Raw genomic sequence first — 19,720 nt, 5'->3', positions numbered from 1 at the left:
TAACAGCCGGTGAGGTTCCTCAGCTTCTCACTTTTGAGACATTGCTGCCATATTGCAAATCTGGTAGCGGTGCCCAGACTGCCTGTTTGTAGTATGTGTTTTTCACTCATTTGTATCAGTGACTGTCAATCCCTTTCCATCCTACTGAGGGTAATAAATAAACAAATAAATGTCATAATTCTCTCATTATTAAAAAATCAATAAAAATCTGTGGCATTTTGCCTCGTGGTTAGGAGCAGAGGGATTCAGATTGTTTTGATCAAAGTCTGCCTTTGTTTCCACAGGGAGGCTGATATCTATGAATGTTATGGGAAAACACTATCAAAAATCTGATCTGTAGTACATCTCATGAAGACAAATAGGCCATCCCAGTTGAAAGAAAGGGCTTGAACAGATTACAGAAATATAACAGTCCCACTTACAAGCTTTGCCTGTCATCAATGCATTTTTTAGTTCCTGAGGAATTTATTTAAGATACTAAATCACAGCAATATATTTTCAAAGGGCAACAATGTTCCAGATTAAATTAAAACAAAGCCCAGAGTAGGCACTAAGATTAGCAGACAAAATAAAGCAAAGTCCTTCCTTATACCCCAGGTCTTATAACATTAGTGATGGAGGAACCAGGAGCATACACTCCACATTGGGAAAACTCCTAAGTTAGCAGCAACAAAGCCTCCCAGATCACAATCTATATTGTATCAAAACGGCAACTCTGTCTTGCAGGTTACCATCTGCAAGGAGCAGAAATCGAGATATGAGCCACACATTTCTATTCACAAAGATTGTACAGATCATTTTGTTTCCTGAGCATAATGGTAACAAAAAGAAGGCTGGCTCTTTGTTCAGAAATCCAACCCAGATTTGCAGAGCATTCTGCATGCCGAGACTCTTGATTTCTGTTCCCTCTGAAGGCTAAGCCACCAGATCCTCTTCTGAGCCCCCTGCTTTTGAAGTTCAGATACCAACTGATGCTCCACCACCCTCTGCCCAGTGTCATTCAGAGAGGCTTCTCTCTGCATTCTAGTGGCTCATCCAGAGGCTTCTTCAGCTCTGCGAAGAGAGCCTGATTCTTTTTCTCATTTAGTCCAAATGAGATGAGTCCTGAGACTCCATGGAGACTTTGTTGCTGAACAGACCTGCTTACTGACATCCAGCAACTCTTTCTAGCATTATTCTTCTGTAGAAAACATGTTCTTAGTTGCATGAAAGAGAGAAGATGCAAGCCTTCCTTCTTTGCTGTCTTACATCTTAAACGCACGAAGAATGTGTATGGAATGCCCTGATCATTCACTTCAACTTGGCAGTATTACTAACCCTCTTGGAAGCAATACAGTAATTATGCCGGTGGGCTACTGTGGGTCCAGGGGTCACAGGATTAGTTTATAGAACATAAGAGAATTTCTGAAACAAATTTAACTTGATGTTAAATTACAGAATAGTACTACTGAGATCTGTGCTACTGATATTGAAGAGCTAAAAGTATTCTGCACTTATTTTACCACTGAACTTGGGATGAAGGTTGGAGGAGGAACATTAAAAGACACAAGCATCAGAAATAGCAAAGCCTGGCATCTCCCTGACCTCCCCCACATTATCTTCAGTTCCTGCTGTTGTCTCTAAACTGCCAGCTGGGGAAGGTGTGGATTAGCCAGCCGGTACTTAGGCAGTGAGTGGTCACTCAGACCCCAACACAGCTGTTGCTTGTGCCACACTATAGGGTTTCAGTAGGAACACTCATATAGGTCTCTTGTTTGAGCCTATCTGTACAGTTCTCATGTAATGTGACTGTCATGAAGCCTGACACTCTCAGACCAAAGAGTTGAAAAGGGCTGGCAGATTTACGAACCACACAGGGACAGAGAGAAGCTTTGATGGAACAGCCCATGCAATGACCTAAGCTCTGCTTTCTTGTGACACAAAGCTGAAAATGTAGTAGTGATGGAAGGAAGATGTGCAGACGTATGGTGCTGCTTCCTGGGAGGTCCCAACTCTTTTGCTCTGCCTGTAATTTTACAGCACACACCAGCTTCTTCTGCACTCTCTGAAATAAAATATAGAAAATGATATATGTTTTATTTTATTTATGCAGGGCATATCACATCATAAATAATGGCAGCTACCTTTGAACAGCTGTTGTTTGTCCACAGCAAAGCAAACACTGTAGAACTCGAAGAATTTCTTTCATGTTTGATGAGACCATGCTGCACAGACCTAAAGCAGTACTGCCACTCTTGCTTTATTAGTGCCTCTTATTTGCTGGTAATTATTTAAATATGTTCTTGTATGAATAAGTGAGAGACCTTTTCATTTCCCTTTAATTCAAACTATAAACAGAAGTGGCCTAGGAAAAAACATGAAGCCAATAATCAGGTCCACATGCTGTGGTCTATAGATTGAAACTTAGATCTTAATTACAGATTTTAACGCATACTAATTTTTCCACCCCAGCATCAAGAGCTTGTAACAACAATCATTGTTTATGGAATGAAAGGGCCATGATGGAAAAAAAAGCTATGGTAACCTCATCAGGAAATATGGATCATAAGGGTATTACATCAAAGAAATAGTATCTGCTCATTGAGATTTTGTCCAAAGTTTTCACTCTGTGGTGTAAACCTTTACGTTCTCCCATAACTTTTCCTACATGAGTAATTTCCTTTAAACAAACATAATTGCTTCCTGAATAAAGTTGGACCAGTGAAAGGGTATGTTCTGAGTCACATACCTGGGAGAATACATCCCATTTTCTCATTACAGCTGAAATATCTCATGATTGTATAATAATCAGAAATGATATGTGCAAAGAATAACTTACCATTTCAGCTAAAAAGAACATAAAATGGGTCTCATGAGCTATTTTAGTAACATACTGTTCCTTTTCAGAAAAATATTGTTGTAATTTGTGAGTCACCCACTTCTTCCTCAGTCTCTGCTGGCTTCATGATGTTTTAAGCTCATTGTATTCACAAAACAATTTTTATTTAATTACAATGAAGAAATATTTTTTGTTCTTGTTTTTAAATAATGAAAAATCAACTTATTTTCCCTTTCTATTTAGCTCACATTTCTAAGTTAGTTGCTTCTAATTTATTTGTAACACAGGTAATCTCATCCCAATCACATGACTACTAGCAATGTAACTCAAAGCCCATTTAAATTAATCATATTAATGCCAAAAGGATTTATCTAACACATACATGCATGCATACATTTAAGATTTATGCCCACAACACATGTATATACACATATAAACACATTTTCTCATGGATCTTAGCTGCATTTTTAATACTAGACTATGCATGTTAAGTGTCTGAGAAATTATTTTCATTTGTCACATAACCTGGCTCCTATTTAGCCATATTCATGCTGTCTTTTTTACATGTGCATCATCTTAATGGCCACAAGCTGTGTTCATATGTATCCAGTGCAGGGCTGAGCCTACTTATGGAGATCAAAAATTGCAAAGTCATGCCACGGAAGCCTTTTGTCAGAAAACTTCTGACTACAGTTGTAATGACAATGAGGTAACATCCACTTGCAGATCCAGCCTCACCCTTGTAAACCTTCCTTAAAATCTGTGGGATCTCAGACCCTTGTGATCAATCAGCTACACAGTTAAAGGGTGCTGGATTCATTTAATGTTTAGGTCACAAATTAAACCATAGGGAAAAGATGCTGCTGTCTGCATTTTAGTGACTCATTATCTGGGTCACATTTTCTGAAAACTAACATGGGCAAAAGTTTGTGAACATTAAGTGTCCATGTGCCTGAGGATACGACTTCGCAGGCAACTGCCTTGATAGGGTAAGATGACCTCAGCTCAGTGGTGCTTCAGAGGGATGTGTCTTATATTCAAGAAAACTTAGTAAAGTTTCTTAAAATCTTAAAAAAAGGCTTAGTATCTCTGTGGCAAACAGCAACCATAACAGTCTCCACAGTAGAGCAAGTGGACTAACAAGGATTTTGTATCACCAGCCTTCCACACTTGATATTAAAAAGGCTCAAAGAAAGCATGGGCTTTAGTGAAAGCAAATGTCCTACCCAGGAGAATCATGCTTGTAAAAATAAATCTGGTAACTTTGAAATTTAAGCTGCCATGTTTTGATGCTTGGCTTTAGAGTTTATTCTCCCCTGTCTCGCTGCTACAGAGAAGTCTACCATTAGCTATGTAGGCCAGGTCTACACTTCAGATTTTTACTGGCACAGCTACATGTGTTGGGTGGGGATGAGGGAATTACATCCCAAATAAGTGTGGCAGTGCCAGCAAAAGTCCTGCTGTTACTCTCGTTCATTGTGTTTGAGAAGCTAATATAAACATTATTAAAACAGGTCCTTTTGCGATGCAAACCATATATCCGTGTGGAAGGCTTGCTTGCTTAGCTTAGCATTTTCTCATTTGCAGATAAGGACTGTTCTGTGGTGTAAGGCAGGAGTTTATAAGCATTTTCTCAAATTCTGTTATGAATTATTGTGGACTACCCAACAAAAACCACTATTACAATAATTTTATGTCTTTTCAAAAACAGGGATACTCCCAGATGAAAGGCTAGAAGTGATGCCAAGAAATAGTGTACTAGCCCAAAGCAGTAATAACAGAGATAACTCTGAGGTAATACCTCCTGCATAGCTAAATCTCTTCATAACTTTATCCAAGTTAAAAAAATCAAAAACCAAACAAACAAAAAACCACACACACACACACACACAAATCCCAACCAAACAAAAAGCCCCAAAGGAACAAAGCTGTATTCTCCCTACTAGAATTTCTTTCTCATTTTCATCAATATATTTCCAGCTGTTTCTATTATGGAAGCTTGTCCAAAAAAAAGGCCATTTTTGTATGTGGAAAATTAATTTCTTTCAGTCTGTTTGTTCTGTGAAGAACCTTGACTAATTTATTTCCATTGTCATTTATCTTCAGAGTTCTTTGAAGTAACTGCAGTTCCTATTGAGCTAAATATTCTCTGAGTCTCTAACGTGTTTTTGGTTTTAGACCCGCCATTTTGCCGATGAAATCGGCTGTTCAGCTAGTTATCCATCTGTTATCCTCCCAAATTAGATTCTTTAAATGTCTAGGTGCAGTCTCAGAAATGGTAATGAGCATTTAAAATTCTGCTCCACAAAATCTTACTCCTTGCGGTCATTTGATGTTATTATCGGAGGAAGTAGGGATGGAAGTCCAAGCAATCTTTTGGTTTATTGGAATATCATTTACCACGCCGCACAGATGTTCACATACAATTTTCCCATCTGTCAAGGTTTATATTTACACAGCCAAAGAGTTCCTGTCTTGCTCCCAATCAGTCATTCGTGTTGGTGTCTGTTTCTTTTCACTACTTGGTTTATCATCAGAAATAACTAAAACAGAAATCAATTTAACTAATTTCTGCAGGAGATTTTCAGGCTGCTTTTTTCTGTCCTTAAAATTTCTGTAGTTGTCTTCTATTTCTCCCATGCAGTCTCCAAACACCTTTTGTCTTTTCCCACCTTTTGGATAACCGAGTAGGTGTACCACAGGAGAGGGAAACGTTGGTATTGTCCAGAAGGGCAGATGTCAGTAACTGTTTCAGTCTGCTGTTTTGCTTTGGGTCTCATGCAATTGGAAACATCTGCATCATCTTGCTTGAATTCCATAATCTCTTTTGATTAGATTCCTCCTTCTATTTTTCTCTTTTTCCTAACTTCAAAGAAACGTTGTACCTGGAACCTTTCCAGAGTCTTCCTTCACAAGACAATTTTGTCACATTCTCTTTACAGCATTAGGACCTCGGCAGCTGATTTTGTATCATTAGTTCCTGCGTGTTGGGACCTGTAACAAAGGGGCTGGTTTGGCCAACAGCTCTTGGTGTTACAGAATTATTCCTGATGACTCACTCGACAAGAAATGGTTTGAGGCCTGCTGGCGGTATCCTGCAGCAGCAGGGTTCAGGTCAGACAGCCTCCCTCAGCACTCAGGATTATGATCAAGAATGAAGATTTATCCAGAGAATAAAATCAAAGGACAGTCGAATTTAAGTTGCTCATATTGCTGGCACCAAAGAAATGCTTCAGAAAAACACAATTTGACCATTGGAGGCAATGTCAGGCTGTCAGCCTGCGGGTAGGGGTCTGCATCAGGATCAAATGGCCCCATGTCTGGGCAGGAGCACGGCTGTGGGCCCCCACAGGCTGGGGCTCAGGCCCAGCAAGGGCTGGTGGTGCCCTCAGAGCTCTGGCAAGGAATATCTGCTGAGGAAGCCATGAGTTAAATTTATGTATTTAATGAATTCATATAAAAGAGAGAACCTGTCAGGGTCTTAGAATATTATCCACCTAAGGACCCAGTCCAAACGTTACTGGGCTTGGCAAGGTTGGCTGAGCGGCCAGGGCAGGTGAAGGAGAGGTGGTCAGACGAGATGACACTCCAAGATCAGCTGATATGATCAAAAGGTGATAGATCAATGATAAGATAAAATGCTACTCTAATAACATTACCAGGGAAGTCTTAATGCTGTTATCTGCTTTGCCTTTCCAAACACAGCTTTGTCATAATTTTATATAGGGACAGTTTTGCTTTAGAAGCCATTCACTATTCTGCATTCCAGCCTTGGTTTATCTTTTCTGTCAGACATCAGCTGTAACTAAGTTCACAGACTTATGTGAAAATCCTCACAGGGATCAAAACATTTCTACTTAATGCTCCTGCACTGATTGTTATTTGAGGTTCACACAGTGTTTCATCACTGATAATTAATCTTTCCCGGAGCTCTTCAACAGGCGAGAGCTATTATTCAGGAGCAGTGATTAATGTGGAGAATGCCATGAAGACAGACAGCACCTGCCAAGATGAGAGGGCTGAGCTGAACCCAAAGCACTGTCACACTGGAGAACCTCAGATGGCCTCTGTCTATTCCTCAGTTTCCCCACTTAAACAATGACACCTTTCTTATTGTGAGGTGTACAAGACATACCAAGAAAAACACTTCATCAAAAAGTTAGGTATTAAACATTTTAGATGGGATAATAAACAGATGCAGATCAAGAGGGTTACTCGACAGAGCATAGTAAAACATTTCTGCTTAGGGGAGCCATGGCACTTCATGACTTTTTGTGGGCTTCTGCAGGCTGATCTTGTATTTGGTGTGCAAACACAAGTGCGGTGAAGTTTCAGTCTGGATGAAAACTAATGGATACGTACTTTGCAAAGAGCTGTTTCATGAAGGCTGTGTATTAAACAGGAAGTGGCAGATTGTAGAAAGTGGAAAGTAAAACTCACATGAATAACTGTGTGCTCAGTTCAAAGTTGTATGCTTCAATTTATACATTTTAAAAATTTTCCAGTTTTATTTACCTGCTAACTTCAAAGGTCGGGATACTAATAGCCCTGCCGTGGCATTTAATGACATCATTGTCACCTAACACAGAACAGAAAGGGTTCTTTTCTCCCTTTTCAGATTTTTTAAGGTACAGCGGAAACTAAATTAGGTAAACACATCTTTATATATTTTACCGTTGGCACATGTACAGGAAGAATTAAAAAAACCAAGGTTGTTTCATGTTACAACTGATCACAAGGCAGATTTGTCAGTAAAACTGCTCTCTGAAGCTGAGCTAGTAGAACAATAAAAAAAGATATTGAAAATTCTCACCTAACAATTCTCTTTTGCAAGTACTGTGCTGAAGGCTACCTTCAGCCGTCTCCCAGCAATAGCCCTGTGTCCTATAACAGGCAACCTGTGGTCTTCAAAGGCATATTTGCATAGCGGCTGGGTATGGATAACATGAGAGCACAGGTATTGCTTTGCGCTACTTGAATGAATAGCTTCTTTGAATTAGGTGAGCCTATCTTGCATGGTCATTCAGGACTGCATGACACAGGGATAACAGCTGACAGCTTGCTCTGTGCCTGCTCCTGTTTGGATGGATTTTACTTTTGCCTCTTACTGGTGTTCTGGCTTTGTCCAGAGCCCTCAGACCTAGAGGTCATGGAAACCTGCCCACTGATTTAGTATCTTTCCTTCTGTCACCTTCCTTCTAGGTCAACATGATTTTGATTTAGCTGATGCTCTTGATCACCCAGGTAAGTAAATCTCCTATCCTTAGTTTACCATGGCATTTAGACACAATGATACATCTTAAATCCTTTTCCTCGAGGACTAGCATAGGAAGTGGCTATCACTTAATTTAAAGATATACAGAACTTGGAAATGCTAGATTTCAGTGTTTCTGTCATAAACTTAAAACTTTTCTAAAAACAAACAAACAAAAAAAAAAAGGCTTTGAAAATATATCACTTCATTTTTAGCTTCTGCTGTTGATACATAAAGACTTACTGAATGCAGCTCTTTAGATTTGCAGATATCTTCTTCTGTTAAGTTGAAAACATTTAAGCTGTTATTGTTTATTGGTGTGCCGTTGGTTCCCACAGATGACATAATTACCAGGAAGCCTACAGTGATCAGAAGACCGACAAGGCCTGTACTGAGTGAGTAATGAAAACAGGTCGTAACTGACTTTAGACATGTAGAAACTGTCTCCCATGGGATTCTTGATCATACTCGCTAATGTACCGTAGATGAGATCATTTGTGTGAATACTAGTTGTCTTCTGTATGTAAAGTGTTCTTTGGACAATTAACAGTTACATGTCTTTACTACTTTCAGTAAGGCTTTTGAGCATGACTGGCCAGTGATGGCATTTTATTTCCTGAAGATCTTCACGCTTTTCTAGCCTGTACTGAACTCCCTGGGGAGTATAGCAATGTGTAACTGTTGCTAAAAATGGGTAACTGTTTCTTTACTTTTTTTTCCCCCATTATCTTTTCTTTTAACATAAATATTCGTGATGATTGATAACAGACTTGGAAAAGAACCACAAGGAATTTGGGTATTCTTTCTTTTCCCCATATATTTATTTAATACTATCTAGTACTGATTGTGTCAGAAAGTAAAAAAAGGCTCTGAACAGCAAAGAACCAAAAGGTTTTAGCTGTAGTCCTGAGGATGACAAATGATGATTTCCAACGAACACTGGTCATTTCTGAAAAAAACCCGAAATACAACCAACAACAAAACCACACATGCATTTATGATGGAACATTTTATAATAACATAGAGATTTTTCAACTAATCTACACTGAAAGAAATTTCTGGCCATCAACAAAATGCTTGGATCAGGAAATGCTGGATAACATTAGCACACACAACATTCAGTCTTTTTCTGGATAAACATCGCAATAAATCTTTAGGTACATGAAAGCAGTTACATATGATTCCCTGGCCCACTCTTTGAACAAACAGGGGCAGCATTTCATGAATGTGGTATCTGCTAAATCCTGTTAATGGTTGCATTCTTCCTTCCCACTTCATTTTGCAAAGCAAATCTGTGTTTGGTCTAGATTAGAAGTGTCTGTTGTAAAGTACTGCTAAGCCACTGCCCTCATTTAGCTAACTGTCCTGAATTCTTTTAAAGTCAGTGGAGATAAATCAGCATGTCTAGGGAGATGGTTCATATGACTCTAAATGTGTATTTGTTCTCTTCCTAATATAGATATTTCAAGTAGGTTACTTGAATTATGCCCTAAAAAACTCTATTCTCGCGTCATGTTTTAAGGGTAACCTAGGGATGCCAATATCTACAGCGAAGCTGCCTCAGTCAGATGAAAGGAATTTGATTTTTAGAGACTCCTAAAACTGTTAGATATATGACTGTCAGATGATTATCTGCCCTACCTGAATCAACTTCATTAATTTTTGAGAATTAAGAACTCTATATTTTCCAAACCATTTTGGAATTTCTTTCAGCACTGCAGAGGATTCCCAGGAGTTTAAAGGCAATTAAAACTAATTTAAAAAAAGCAGTATTCAAAATCATTTACCAGATTTGGAAAGTACAGAAAGATGATACAAGAGTATGTCCTAGCGTGTGCCTAATGTTTCATCTTAACCTCAGGGTTTTCTCTATGTCTTATGCAGCCAGCATCATTGAGAAATGAGGTTGGCTGAGATGATGATTTTGGTTCAGCTGAGGTCAACTACTACACAGGTCATGTCCTCTGGGCATCCCTTCCCACACACCTCTGCTGGAGTTGAAGCTCTCCTGTAGGCACCTCCTATCTGGTTTAACAAAATTCAACACAAAATTTAATGGAAGATGATGTTTATTTACAAAATCTCTAAATAAGTTGATTTTACCCATTCACATTCATCCTGCCATTGATGTAATTCAGCCATCTGCTCAAACGCACATACTCAGGAGCACCAAGATGTGTGTGCTTAGGTGGTCTGGTGAGCATCATGTGCAACACAGGACAAGGTATGCCAGCTACCGAGTCCTTATCCTGTCTCTGTGGTTCTTCTTGATCAGAAATGACAAGCTAGTTTATGTACAGACCTTTTCTGCCCTTTAGGAGTCATCAGCTATTATGGAGAGGTCCTTTGCCTCATAATCTTGCTTACTTCAGCTTCTCTGGTCAGGTTGCTGCCAGAAACTATCTGCTTTTGCTTTTTTGGGGTACACAGACTATGCCTACAGTCTATTTTCTGGGTGGGCAAACAGGAAAAGTAGTGGAATAGATGGTAGGCTGCAACCTTTTCCTTTAGAGCGCCCTTCTGCTTTTCCTCTGCTGACAAGTCATCTGTGCTGTCATCTTATCAGAGTGTAGGCCGGGTGGTAAGAACGCATTCCTCAACTTTACTGCTGGGGACGGTGAGCTTTATTGTCTGTTCTTTTAACCCTTTGCTCTGCTGTTTTTTCTGGTCCCTACAGACACATGCATTTCCATTTGTATTTCATTCATACCAACCTTAGTATTTCTGCAACAAATCTCTGCATGAGCCCTCCAGAGTGGAACCCTGCATTTTACCTGGATTCTTCATCTTGATAATTAATTGAATCCGGTTTGCAATTTATTCCTTCTTACAGTGTTAGTGTTTGACAGGTAAAGGTATTTTTGAAATGCAACTTTCTGCTGGCCAGACACCAACAGGACCAACACCTGACATGAACAAGCCAAGTCATGCAATATGAATTTGATTATTTTCATACCATATTTCCTGGTTACATCAAAAGATTTCTGAGTTGTTATACAAATAAGACTAGATTTTGTACAAAAGCAGCTTCCCAATCCCTCTAGATATGAAGAACATGAGAAGGCAGAGTTCTGTATGGTGGTGCATTTGGATGGATTTTCCTAGGGTTTGGGAATTCTGAAACAATTATAATGAAAAGAACATATATGTAATGGAGCATCTGTCTAATTTCTGTGGCAATAAGCATAGATATCAAAATTTAGGTAGAATTTGCTGTCCCTTTTCTTCTGATTCATTCTAGCACTCCACATTTATAAGGAGCAAGAAAGGGATTCTTGGAGTTAAGACATCCATCTAATGTATTTCTGCCTATTACTCAGCGACCTTTCAGAACTCACCATCGTTCCATACACACCCTAAAATACCACTCACATACTCATACCTACACCTGCATGCTAGAAATGGAGTTCCTCTTGTTTATGCGTCTGCAGCTCATGGACAAATTATTGAATGGAAAATTCCATACCAGGTACAGCAAGACACATGTACAGTGCTGGCGGAATGGTTGTAGTTTGTTGATTCACTGTGTAACATGCACATGCAGACATTAAAGTATATTTTAAAACCTTTATAGCTCAGCCAAAGCAAAGCAGACTGTCACCCGACCTCAGACAGGCGCATATGATTGCTTGAAGCAAAAATTTTTATGTCATGATGACCCTTACATAAATTAGTTGATTCAGTCTCTCTGCACAAGTAGGTTTCTTACTTCCCAGCATTTGTTCTTGAAATAGGTATTCAGTTTTTATAGTTCAACAAATTACACTTATGCCAAACATGCATATACCAGTTTTAACCATAGGCATAAATTTTAACAAATAAGTATATTGTAAAAATAGATATATTTTAACATAGATAATTTTATTTATGTACTTACAGTTATATTGAAAAGGTATTGATCTTGATTGCACTGTGAGATTTATTCTGGGCTTATTTAAAGCAGGAAAAAATCTTTTGTATTCAGAGTAGAAAATATCATATAATGATATGTCAGTTATTCTGTGGGCAAATATTACATTCTATAAGAGTTTTCAAGAAAAGTGTAATACCTTATTTGAATGTGTGGGACTGACCTGAAAAAGTTGCTTGTCAAACATTCAGTTTTACATTTTCTATCATCCCTCAGTAACTGTGTGTAACTCACTTCTCTAATCTTCCTCCTTTGCATTTTCAGACAATGATCTGCATTTAGGAGATGCTCTTGGTGGGGGTGAGTACTCTCTTCTTTTCTCAAATATAATGGGGTTTTTCAGTAGCCTTTTTCTGAAGTCTACCTAATCTTTGAAAAGAGATTTCAAGACTGCAGGAGGAACTTTGGTAATGGGAGTCATTACAAGCCCTGTACATGCAGCCCTTTTGCCAGAGGCCATCGTGCAGAGTGGGGACAGCAGGACGGGCTGTGTCTGGTTCCCAGCTACAGGACTTGCAGGCTGGCCTGCCTGTGCAAGCTGAAGTCAACTGTGGTTTACATTACCAGGCCATGCTACCACAGGCTTGGCTGGGCAGAGGATGCACTGCCCATTCAGTTGCCATGGTTCAGGGTGGTGGCCTCTGGCAGAAGGCTGAAAACAACAGGTGATAGCAGTAGTTTCTTCAGCTACCAAAAATAAGTCTGCCTAAGATTAGGAATCAGAGGTAGCAGTGGGTAGAGAGAGGTGTGAGCTTGTTGTAGCTCTACTGATCACAAATCAAGAAAGCAGGAAGGTTTCAGGGATGAGCACTGATGGACGTAATACAGATTGAGCTTGAAGCAGCCAAGCTGTTGTAACATGATGTAACTTCCACGTATTTCTATAATATCCAGACTTGACCTAGGAAGTATGCACAGTACTGTGCTGAGCTGTGTAGATGTATAAAATCCTTGACTTTGGGAATTTTTGCACCACATATTGTTTAGTGTGTTTAGAGGCATACCAAGGATGTGAAGTATTCTAGAATGGTTCTTATACACTGAAATTATTTAAAATGCAAGTAGTATTGAATCAAAGCATAGAAATCCACTTGAATCAAGGGTACACAAAAGAAAAAATACTTCTCAGCCCATTGTATAGAACCTCTGAAATGTGACTCCAGTCTCAGTGGTGTGGTTTACCTGTGTTTCAGTCATAGAGAATCACACCTTTATATCATTCTTTCCTATTTCTAGGGCTTTCCACATTTCCAGTTCCCCTATGTTTGAATGACATGTTAGTTCACACTTTGTAAACTATCTAATTTTGTTTAGAATTCCCATGTTTATATTGCCATTTCTTCCTGCCTGTACTAATTGTTCCATTCCTGCAAGTTTTTAATGAGTTAAATTTGCGACTGAATTGGTTGAAGAAAGGACAGCAAGAGCGGGCCTACTCCATACAGACAGAGCAACAGCCCTGGACGTTAGCTTTGGCAGGTTTTGACCTGAGTCAGCTCTTGCTACTCCCAGCACTGTATGGGTAGTTTGGAAACTGCTATTAGTCATCAGAGCTCTGGCTCTATCCAATGCATCTATTTCTAATACTTTGGCAAAAATTATGGTCAAATACCAGCACAAAGTCCTAAACAAAAAAGCTGAAGTCTGAGTTCATTTTGCACTGTTCAAGAGCAGAAAATTCATCATGCATTAGATAAATTCAGCCTCTGTCAGACGAAACTAATCTGCAGATCTTATTAATACCTGCTGATGGCACAGAAATAACCTGTTGCCACCTGTCCAGCCCAGAACACCAGCTTCTCTGATGGCTCTGCATAACTGCCCCACTGACACCCAGAGTAACACACTGCGCTTCCCAGCTGTCAGCATTAAACAGTGTTAGTAGTTGCCAGAAACACATTGAATATTTCCTCTCAACATTTTTGTGAATTCTTCTCTCACACACAATCCTTTTTTTAATTCACCGGAGGACAAATTAGAGATAGGTATAAAATCTCAGGTTATCATACTCTTTACGTACAGCTCTCAGTTTTGCCTGTTCAACCACCTAACAATATTAATTATCAATAGGTGATATCTCAAGGAAACCTCTATACCCACCTCTTCCACCACGACCGGGAAGCTATAGTAATTCTGGTAAGAATATTTTGTCTTGTGAATATCTAGCACTATGAGCTGTTCAGAGCAGATATTTTGAATAGTTCACTCTCTTATTTCTTTATTAATAGTTTTTATCATCCCTTCCCGCCATCTCCCTTTTGTAATCACTGTTCCTGACCCAGCATCTGGAAAGATTTTCTGAGTTTTAGTGTTGGTACTATAAAGATTTTCTGTCTGCCCACAGTGTGGGATGTTGACTTCTAAATGGCATGAGACTAACACTCCTCTTGTTTGCCTTTTCATTCTGGGTATGTATACACTGAATCATGCTAAGGTTCAAACGTGACATCTAACCACAGGGCATGGATAAGCCTGTGTTCAAATCCATACTGAGATGTGCATCTGAGATGGCACTGGGGTGTATAACAGGTGGGACAGGGGACATAGATGTAAGCCTGTACTGCTTTTGGATGTGGTCCCAGACACCCACTGAAATAAATTGCAAATGGCACATCTATCCCAGCTGCCACCACGTATCCCATATTTACTTCTGGTGTGATTGTAGCGGTAAGCTGTGGGCAAGTCCTTCTGGAGTCTTTCCCAGAATGGACCCACTGGCTTCCTGCTCTAGGAACTGCTGGGGTTTGAGGTGTTCATATTATATAAGGATTTGTGCTACTGAAAGCCCAAGCCCACACATCCCACAGGTGCCAATACAGATGCAGAACAGGTAGACTCCAACAGTTTTAGTACTCCAGCTTCCAGCTGAATTTGAATAGGTGACTGCTCAGTGCAAGACACCTGACCCATCCACCACATCGAAGCTGGGATTTCAAAGGTCTCTCACCCTTCCCTAGAACATTACAAAAAACTGGACAAGGGAGCTGAAGGGGTTACCATTGTTCAGATAATTTTGCCACATAAATCCTAATATTTATCTTGCAGGAGGTTTTGACGACTCAGATCTCCTTGATGGGAAGCCTTTACCACCACACATAACAGGTAGTATTTGCCAGTTCTCCTTGCAGCTTCTTCCTAATATTTGTAACTTGGAGCTGGCTGGTTTTGCTTTAGCAGTAATGTTTGTCACTGAAGGTATAGGACAAGACTCTGCTATTTTTATTTAGATTACATATCCTTCTCCACAAACCATGGCTTTGAGCCTGAAGCTCAAATGTGAAACATATTCCCAACCACTTTGTAGCATTCTGGCATATGCCCGAACCCTGCAGGATTTATTGCTTTGAATTCCATTAGGACAGTCCCAAAGCAAGGGGCTTCTGCTGAGATCTGAAAGTAGATGCACTGGGCCTATGATCTTGACTTGAATTATTGATAAATCATCTGTTTGTCTGGCAATAGAGAACAGCCAGATTATACTGGCCTCCCATTCCCTGTGATATTAGCTTGATGTAGACTGCTAAGCATTATCCTTTTTTTAGAAGATAATATTCTTCTCCAAAAACAAGTCGTTGAGAGGATGGATGGTTATTCCTTGGGCCAGCACAGCTGTCAGTGGGGACTGGGAGGGGAGCTCCTCCATCACAGTCCTGCCAAGCCACCCCCTTTCACTCTCTGTCACACTTTGCTGAGTAAAAGACTTTGTTCTCAAAACAAGATGAAAAACACTTCTTGATTAAAGTTCACTCTCTATTCCAGGAGAAGAGGAGCATCATTTCAATCATGGCGGAAACACGGGTATAGTAAACAAACTATTTTGTAATTAGTTTCTGATCATCATAGAATAGTAAGAAAATGTTAGCCTTATAAAAGTAGTACATATACTAAATGAGGCTTTAAGACACCATTTTCACACTAGCTGTAATGTAATAATTTCTAGTCTTCTGCTTAATTCTTTTTAATGAATTTCCAGTGTTTCACCAAACAATTCTCACAGTTTGGCAAAAGAACCCCTTATTAGAGAATATGCTTAAGTCAAACCCTTTTGGTGTCCCTAAAGAAAACCTCTCTTTTTTCACAGATTCAGGATTAATAGCTGGAGTTACATCTCCTATAATTTCTGCCTTTGTAATATTAGTTGTGGGATCGATAGCGGCCTACTCTGCTTACAAGAACAAGAGACTTTGTTTCAAACCACAAGGTAAGACCAAATCAATTTCCCACTTTCCAAGCTGATTTAGTGCTGAAGTAGATGGGAATTTTACAAACAATTTCAGTCAGGGAAGAAATAGGTCAGGGATGAGGGCATTTGAAAATCTCATCCTGAACAACCTCACTGGTCTGTAAGAGGTAGTGGTAATTAATATTCTTCATCAAGGACAAGTATAGGAAGACATAACATGCCCAGAAGATGGATGTATGTCACTTTACGAAGGAAATTACACAACATGAGGACTCTGCCACCACAGAGGTGACTGACTGTTGTGGCTCTGTGCCTGGAAACCAGCCTGCATGGCCCAGGTCAGCCTCGCCTGGGGCACCCCAAGTACCCTCTGGCCAGGGCCGCCATTTCAGTTCTGGCCTAGGTGGGCCTCCTGCCCCAGCCTGCGCCACATTCCCACATGCATCCCCACACGCCTGCCCCGGCTGTGAGCCTGGAGGGATGGCTGTTTCCTGGCTTACCCGTGGGCTGGGCTAGTTGGCTTGCCTTCATTTGGTGATGGCTGGCCCATCCATGGGGCCCATTTGCCATCACCTTCCCACCACTGGGGAGGCAACAGCTCAGGCTCCCATGCGGCTGCCCTTGGCTCTCGGCTCTTCGGGAACAGCCTGGCCCTGGCCCTTTGCTGCCATAGAGGTCAATTTAAAACTTTAATTTGCATTATTTGTTCCATAATGGGAATAACGACTAAGACACGAGCGAAACACAGGAGTGTGGAGAATCTTCACAGGCATTTCTGAGACATCTGGGATCCCCTGGCAGTGCAGAGAGCCTCAGTCTGGGGGTGCCATGGTGGGCTCCAGGGCAGCTGTTGCTGCCCGGACGCTGGGGGAAGGCTTGGGCAGAGCGACACTGGAGAGATGCAGCCAGAGCACAGCCCAGGATGCTCTAGGGGAGGCTGGTCAGGGCTGCCAAGGCTGTGTGTGCCCTCAGGGTCCTGACAGTCACTTACTTTTCTCTGTTTCTATGGCTGGAGTGTAGCCAAAGCATCAGGTCAGGGATCCTATAGCCCTTTGGAAATGGAGAGTGAGACAAACAGGGAATTCTGTCTGTATGTCTCTGGGGGTGAGAGGTTCCCATCTGCTGCCTCAAAAGGACTGGAGCAAAAAAAAACCAGGAAAGCTGGCAAAGGGCATCTGTGGTGAAAATACTGAATGTTCGATCTTCATTTTTCAGGTGGGGATACAGTATAAACCACTGAAAGAAGAGTGGCCCTCTGATGACAGACTCCTTTTGTTGGTGACATTCAGCCCACAGACCCAACAATTTTGTTCTATTTTATCATTCTGACAAAAGAAAATCTCCCTCTAAAGAACGTTATGTTGAGACACTGAAATTCTGCTCTCTTTTACCTGATGTCACCCTTGCACCTTGAGCTTTATGTCATTGAAGATGTGCTTAAAAGGTCAAGGGATTTTATTGAACTATCCAACCTGCATTCATAAAGGCTAGAAACACATTTTGATTCAGAAGTTATTTTAAGCAACAAAAAAATCAAGTTTAATATAAGCTAAAATTTGAAAAATTTTGGTTTGTGAGCATTTGTGTCACTGCACAATTTTTTTTCTGCTTTCAAAATTAGCCAAAATACTTAATACTTCTGATAAAATAGGAGTAAAGAAATCGCTGTTTCCATTCATACGTATTGGGTTTCTTAAGTATATTTCTGTATTGTTTATAATGGTTAAGGAAAATTTTAAGTTGTATAAAGGATTAAAAGTTTTAATGCCTTTGCTTTGTATTTATGTCTGAATTCTAGCAAAGTGAAAGGAGCTATAGATGGAAAATCAATTCTTAATTTGAAAATATAGCATGAAAAGAATACGTACATTGACAAACCACTGTTTAAAAAAAAATAAAAATTAGAGGAACACATGCTGGTTTATTTATTTATTTATTTATTACTGAAATGTGTTTGGCTTTTCTCAGGAACTGGAATTTCACATAAATTTTGTTTCTCTTCTTGAACTTAGGCCCTGCTTTAGAAGCCTTTAAAGGCAATAATCTGGCAGGCTTTTTTTTTTTTTTTTTTTTTTTAAGAAATGTATCATTCATAATTTCTGTAAAGGGGAAATAGGTACAAAGTTTTCTGAATGATTTAGAATGAGTCCATGACACTTTGTTCTATAAAATCTATGTCACACCAACTTTTAAACTTCATACATATATGGAGGTATGGTTGATAGTTTTGCTAGCAAGGCTGTTTCACTTTTTTCCCTTGTTCCTGATCAACCTTGCCATACTAACAAATGTCCTTATGTAGACAGATCTATCAACAAAACCTAACACTTCTCCAGTCTGTGTCTTCATATAGCTAACTGAACCAAAATATTAGCAAACTAATGAAATGCAGCCAAAAGCTGGCAGAACTAGTAGTTTACTGACATAATCCTGCAACACAGACATTTTAGCTAACTCTTTAAAGCATAGAGGAAATCTGTGTTTTATCTTCATCTTATATGTGAAGCATGCTTTTTCTTACTGAAATTCCATGTAAATGGAGGCAAACATGACTTTGTGTTTATTAAATTGTTGAGAGAAAGACGGAATCTGAACAAGTACTCTTTTCATAAAATAAAACACTATTCTATCTAAATTATGCTTTAAATGGATATATAATGGTTGCTGAGGAGATTACCACAATCTTTATTTTGATCCTGAAAATAAGCAATGACAACGTACAACAATTTAAATATGGAAATATCTTAACATCTTGATAACACACAAATGAACAAGCACCTTTGTGGTTATCACTTGCAACTTATGAATGAGAACATATTTTTAAAATAGTTTTCAAGGACATTTGATACTTCTTAGAAAATACTAATTTGCCATGTTAACAGTTAAAACAGATTGAGATATATTTTGCCAGGTAGACATAAAGTTTCGACTAATGAAATGTTAAGTGTTTTGTAGTTACCACTTCATTTTTTTGTTTTACAATGAAAATATGTATTTTGTTTCTTTCTCTTGACAAGTTTCAATAAACTCATGCTGTGTTTTATCTAAGGTGATCTGAGTTTTGTTTGTTTTGTTTGTTACTTTCTGGGACATATGCTGACTGACAACTTTTATATACAAATTCATCTATGTCCCACTAGGGAAGAGAAAGAAATGCTTCAAATTAAAGACTTCAGGGGAAAAAAAGAAAACAGCTTAAGAATTATTTTTTTTCAGGAGCATTGTCCAGAGAAGGATCTATGTGCATTATTAACATTTTTGCTTTTGAAATATTACTACAATTTATTTATATTTGTTCATGGTATTTTCAAAAATATTTCTTGTGTTAAAATTACTAGCCAAAAAGCAGATGTTTTTATGGTGAATTTGAACAAAATCCATTAACCTGAACTACTAAACCCTACCCACCCAAGTGTTTAACCTTCTGAAGGTCTTTGGTCTAATTACATCAACATATGAGTGCAGGCACACTTTACAGTATTAATTTCCCTTTTAACTAGGATAATGACAATAATATTTTTTTAATTACTCTAAGAATATTTTTTATTATTATTT

General features: G+C 39.2%; 1 protein-coding gene across 1 annotated transcript; it reads left to right on the top strand.

Moving 5' to 3' along the window:
* The first annotated feature begins 5,868 nt into the window (after nucleotides 1-5,868).
* Nucleotides 5,869-18,141, top strand: XG (Xg glycoprotein (Xg blood group)). Its single transcript, XM_055801979.1, has 9 exons — nucleotides 5,869-5,932; nucleotides 8,021-8,062; nucleotides 8,411-8,467; nucleotides 12,247-12,282; nucleotides 14,053-14,118; nucleotides 15,028-15,084; nucleotides 15,742-15,780; nucleotides 16,064-16,183; nucleotides 17,381-18,141. Exons 1-9 carry the CDS (start codon nucleotides 5,869-5,871, stop codon nucleotides 17,395-17,397), a joined length of 498 nt encoding a protein of 165 aa, XP_055657954.1. The 3' UTR covers nucleotides 17,398-18,141.
* Nucleotides 18,142-19,720: the final 1,579 nt, after the last annotated feature.

This window comes from Falco peregrinus, chromosome 4, assembly GCF_023634155.1.
Source record: "Falco peregrinus isolate bFalPer1 chromosome 4, bFalPer1.pri, whole genome shotgun sequence".
Classification (NCBI taxonomy): domain Eukaryota; kingdom Metazoa; phylum Chordata; class Aves; order Falconiformes; family Falconidae; genus Falco; species Falco peregrinus.
This window is presented reverse-complemented; position numbering and strand designations above follow the sequence as displayed.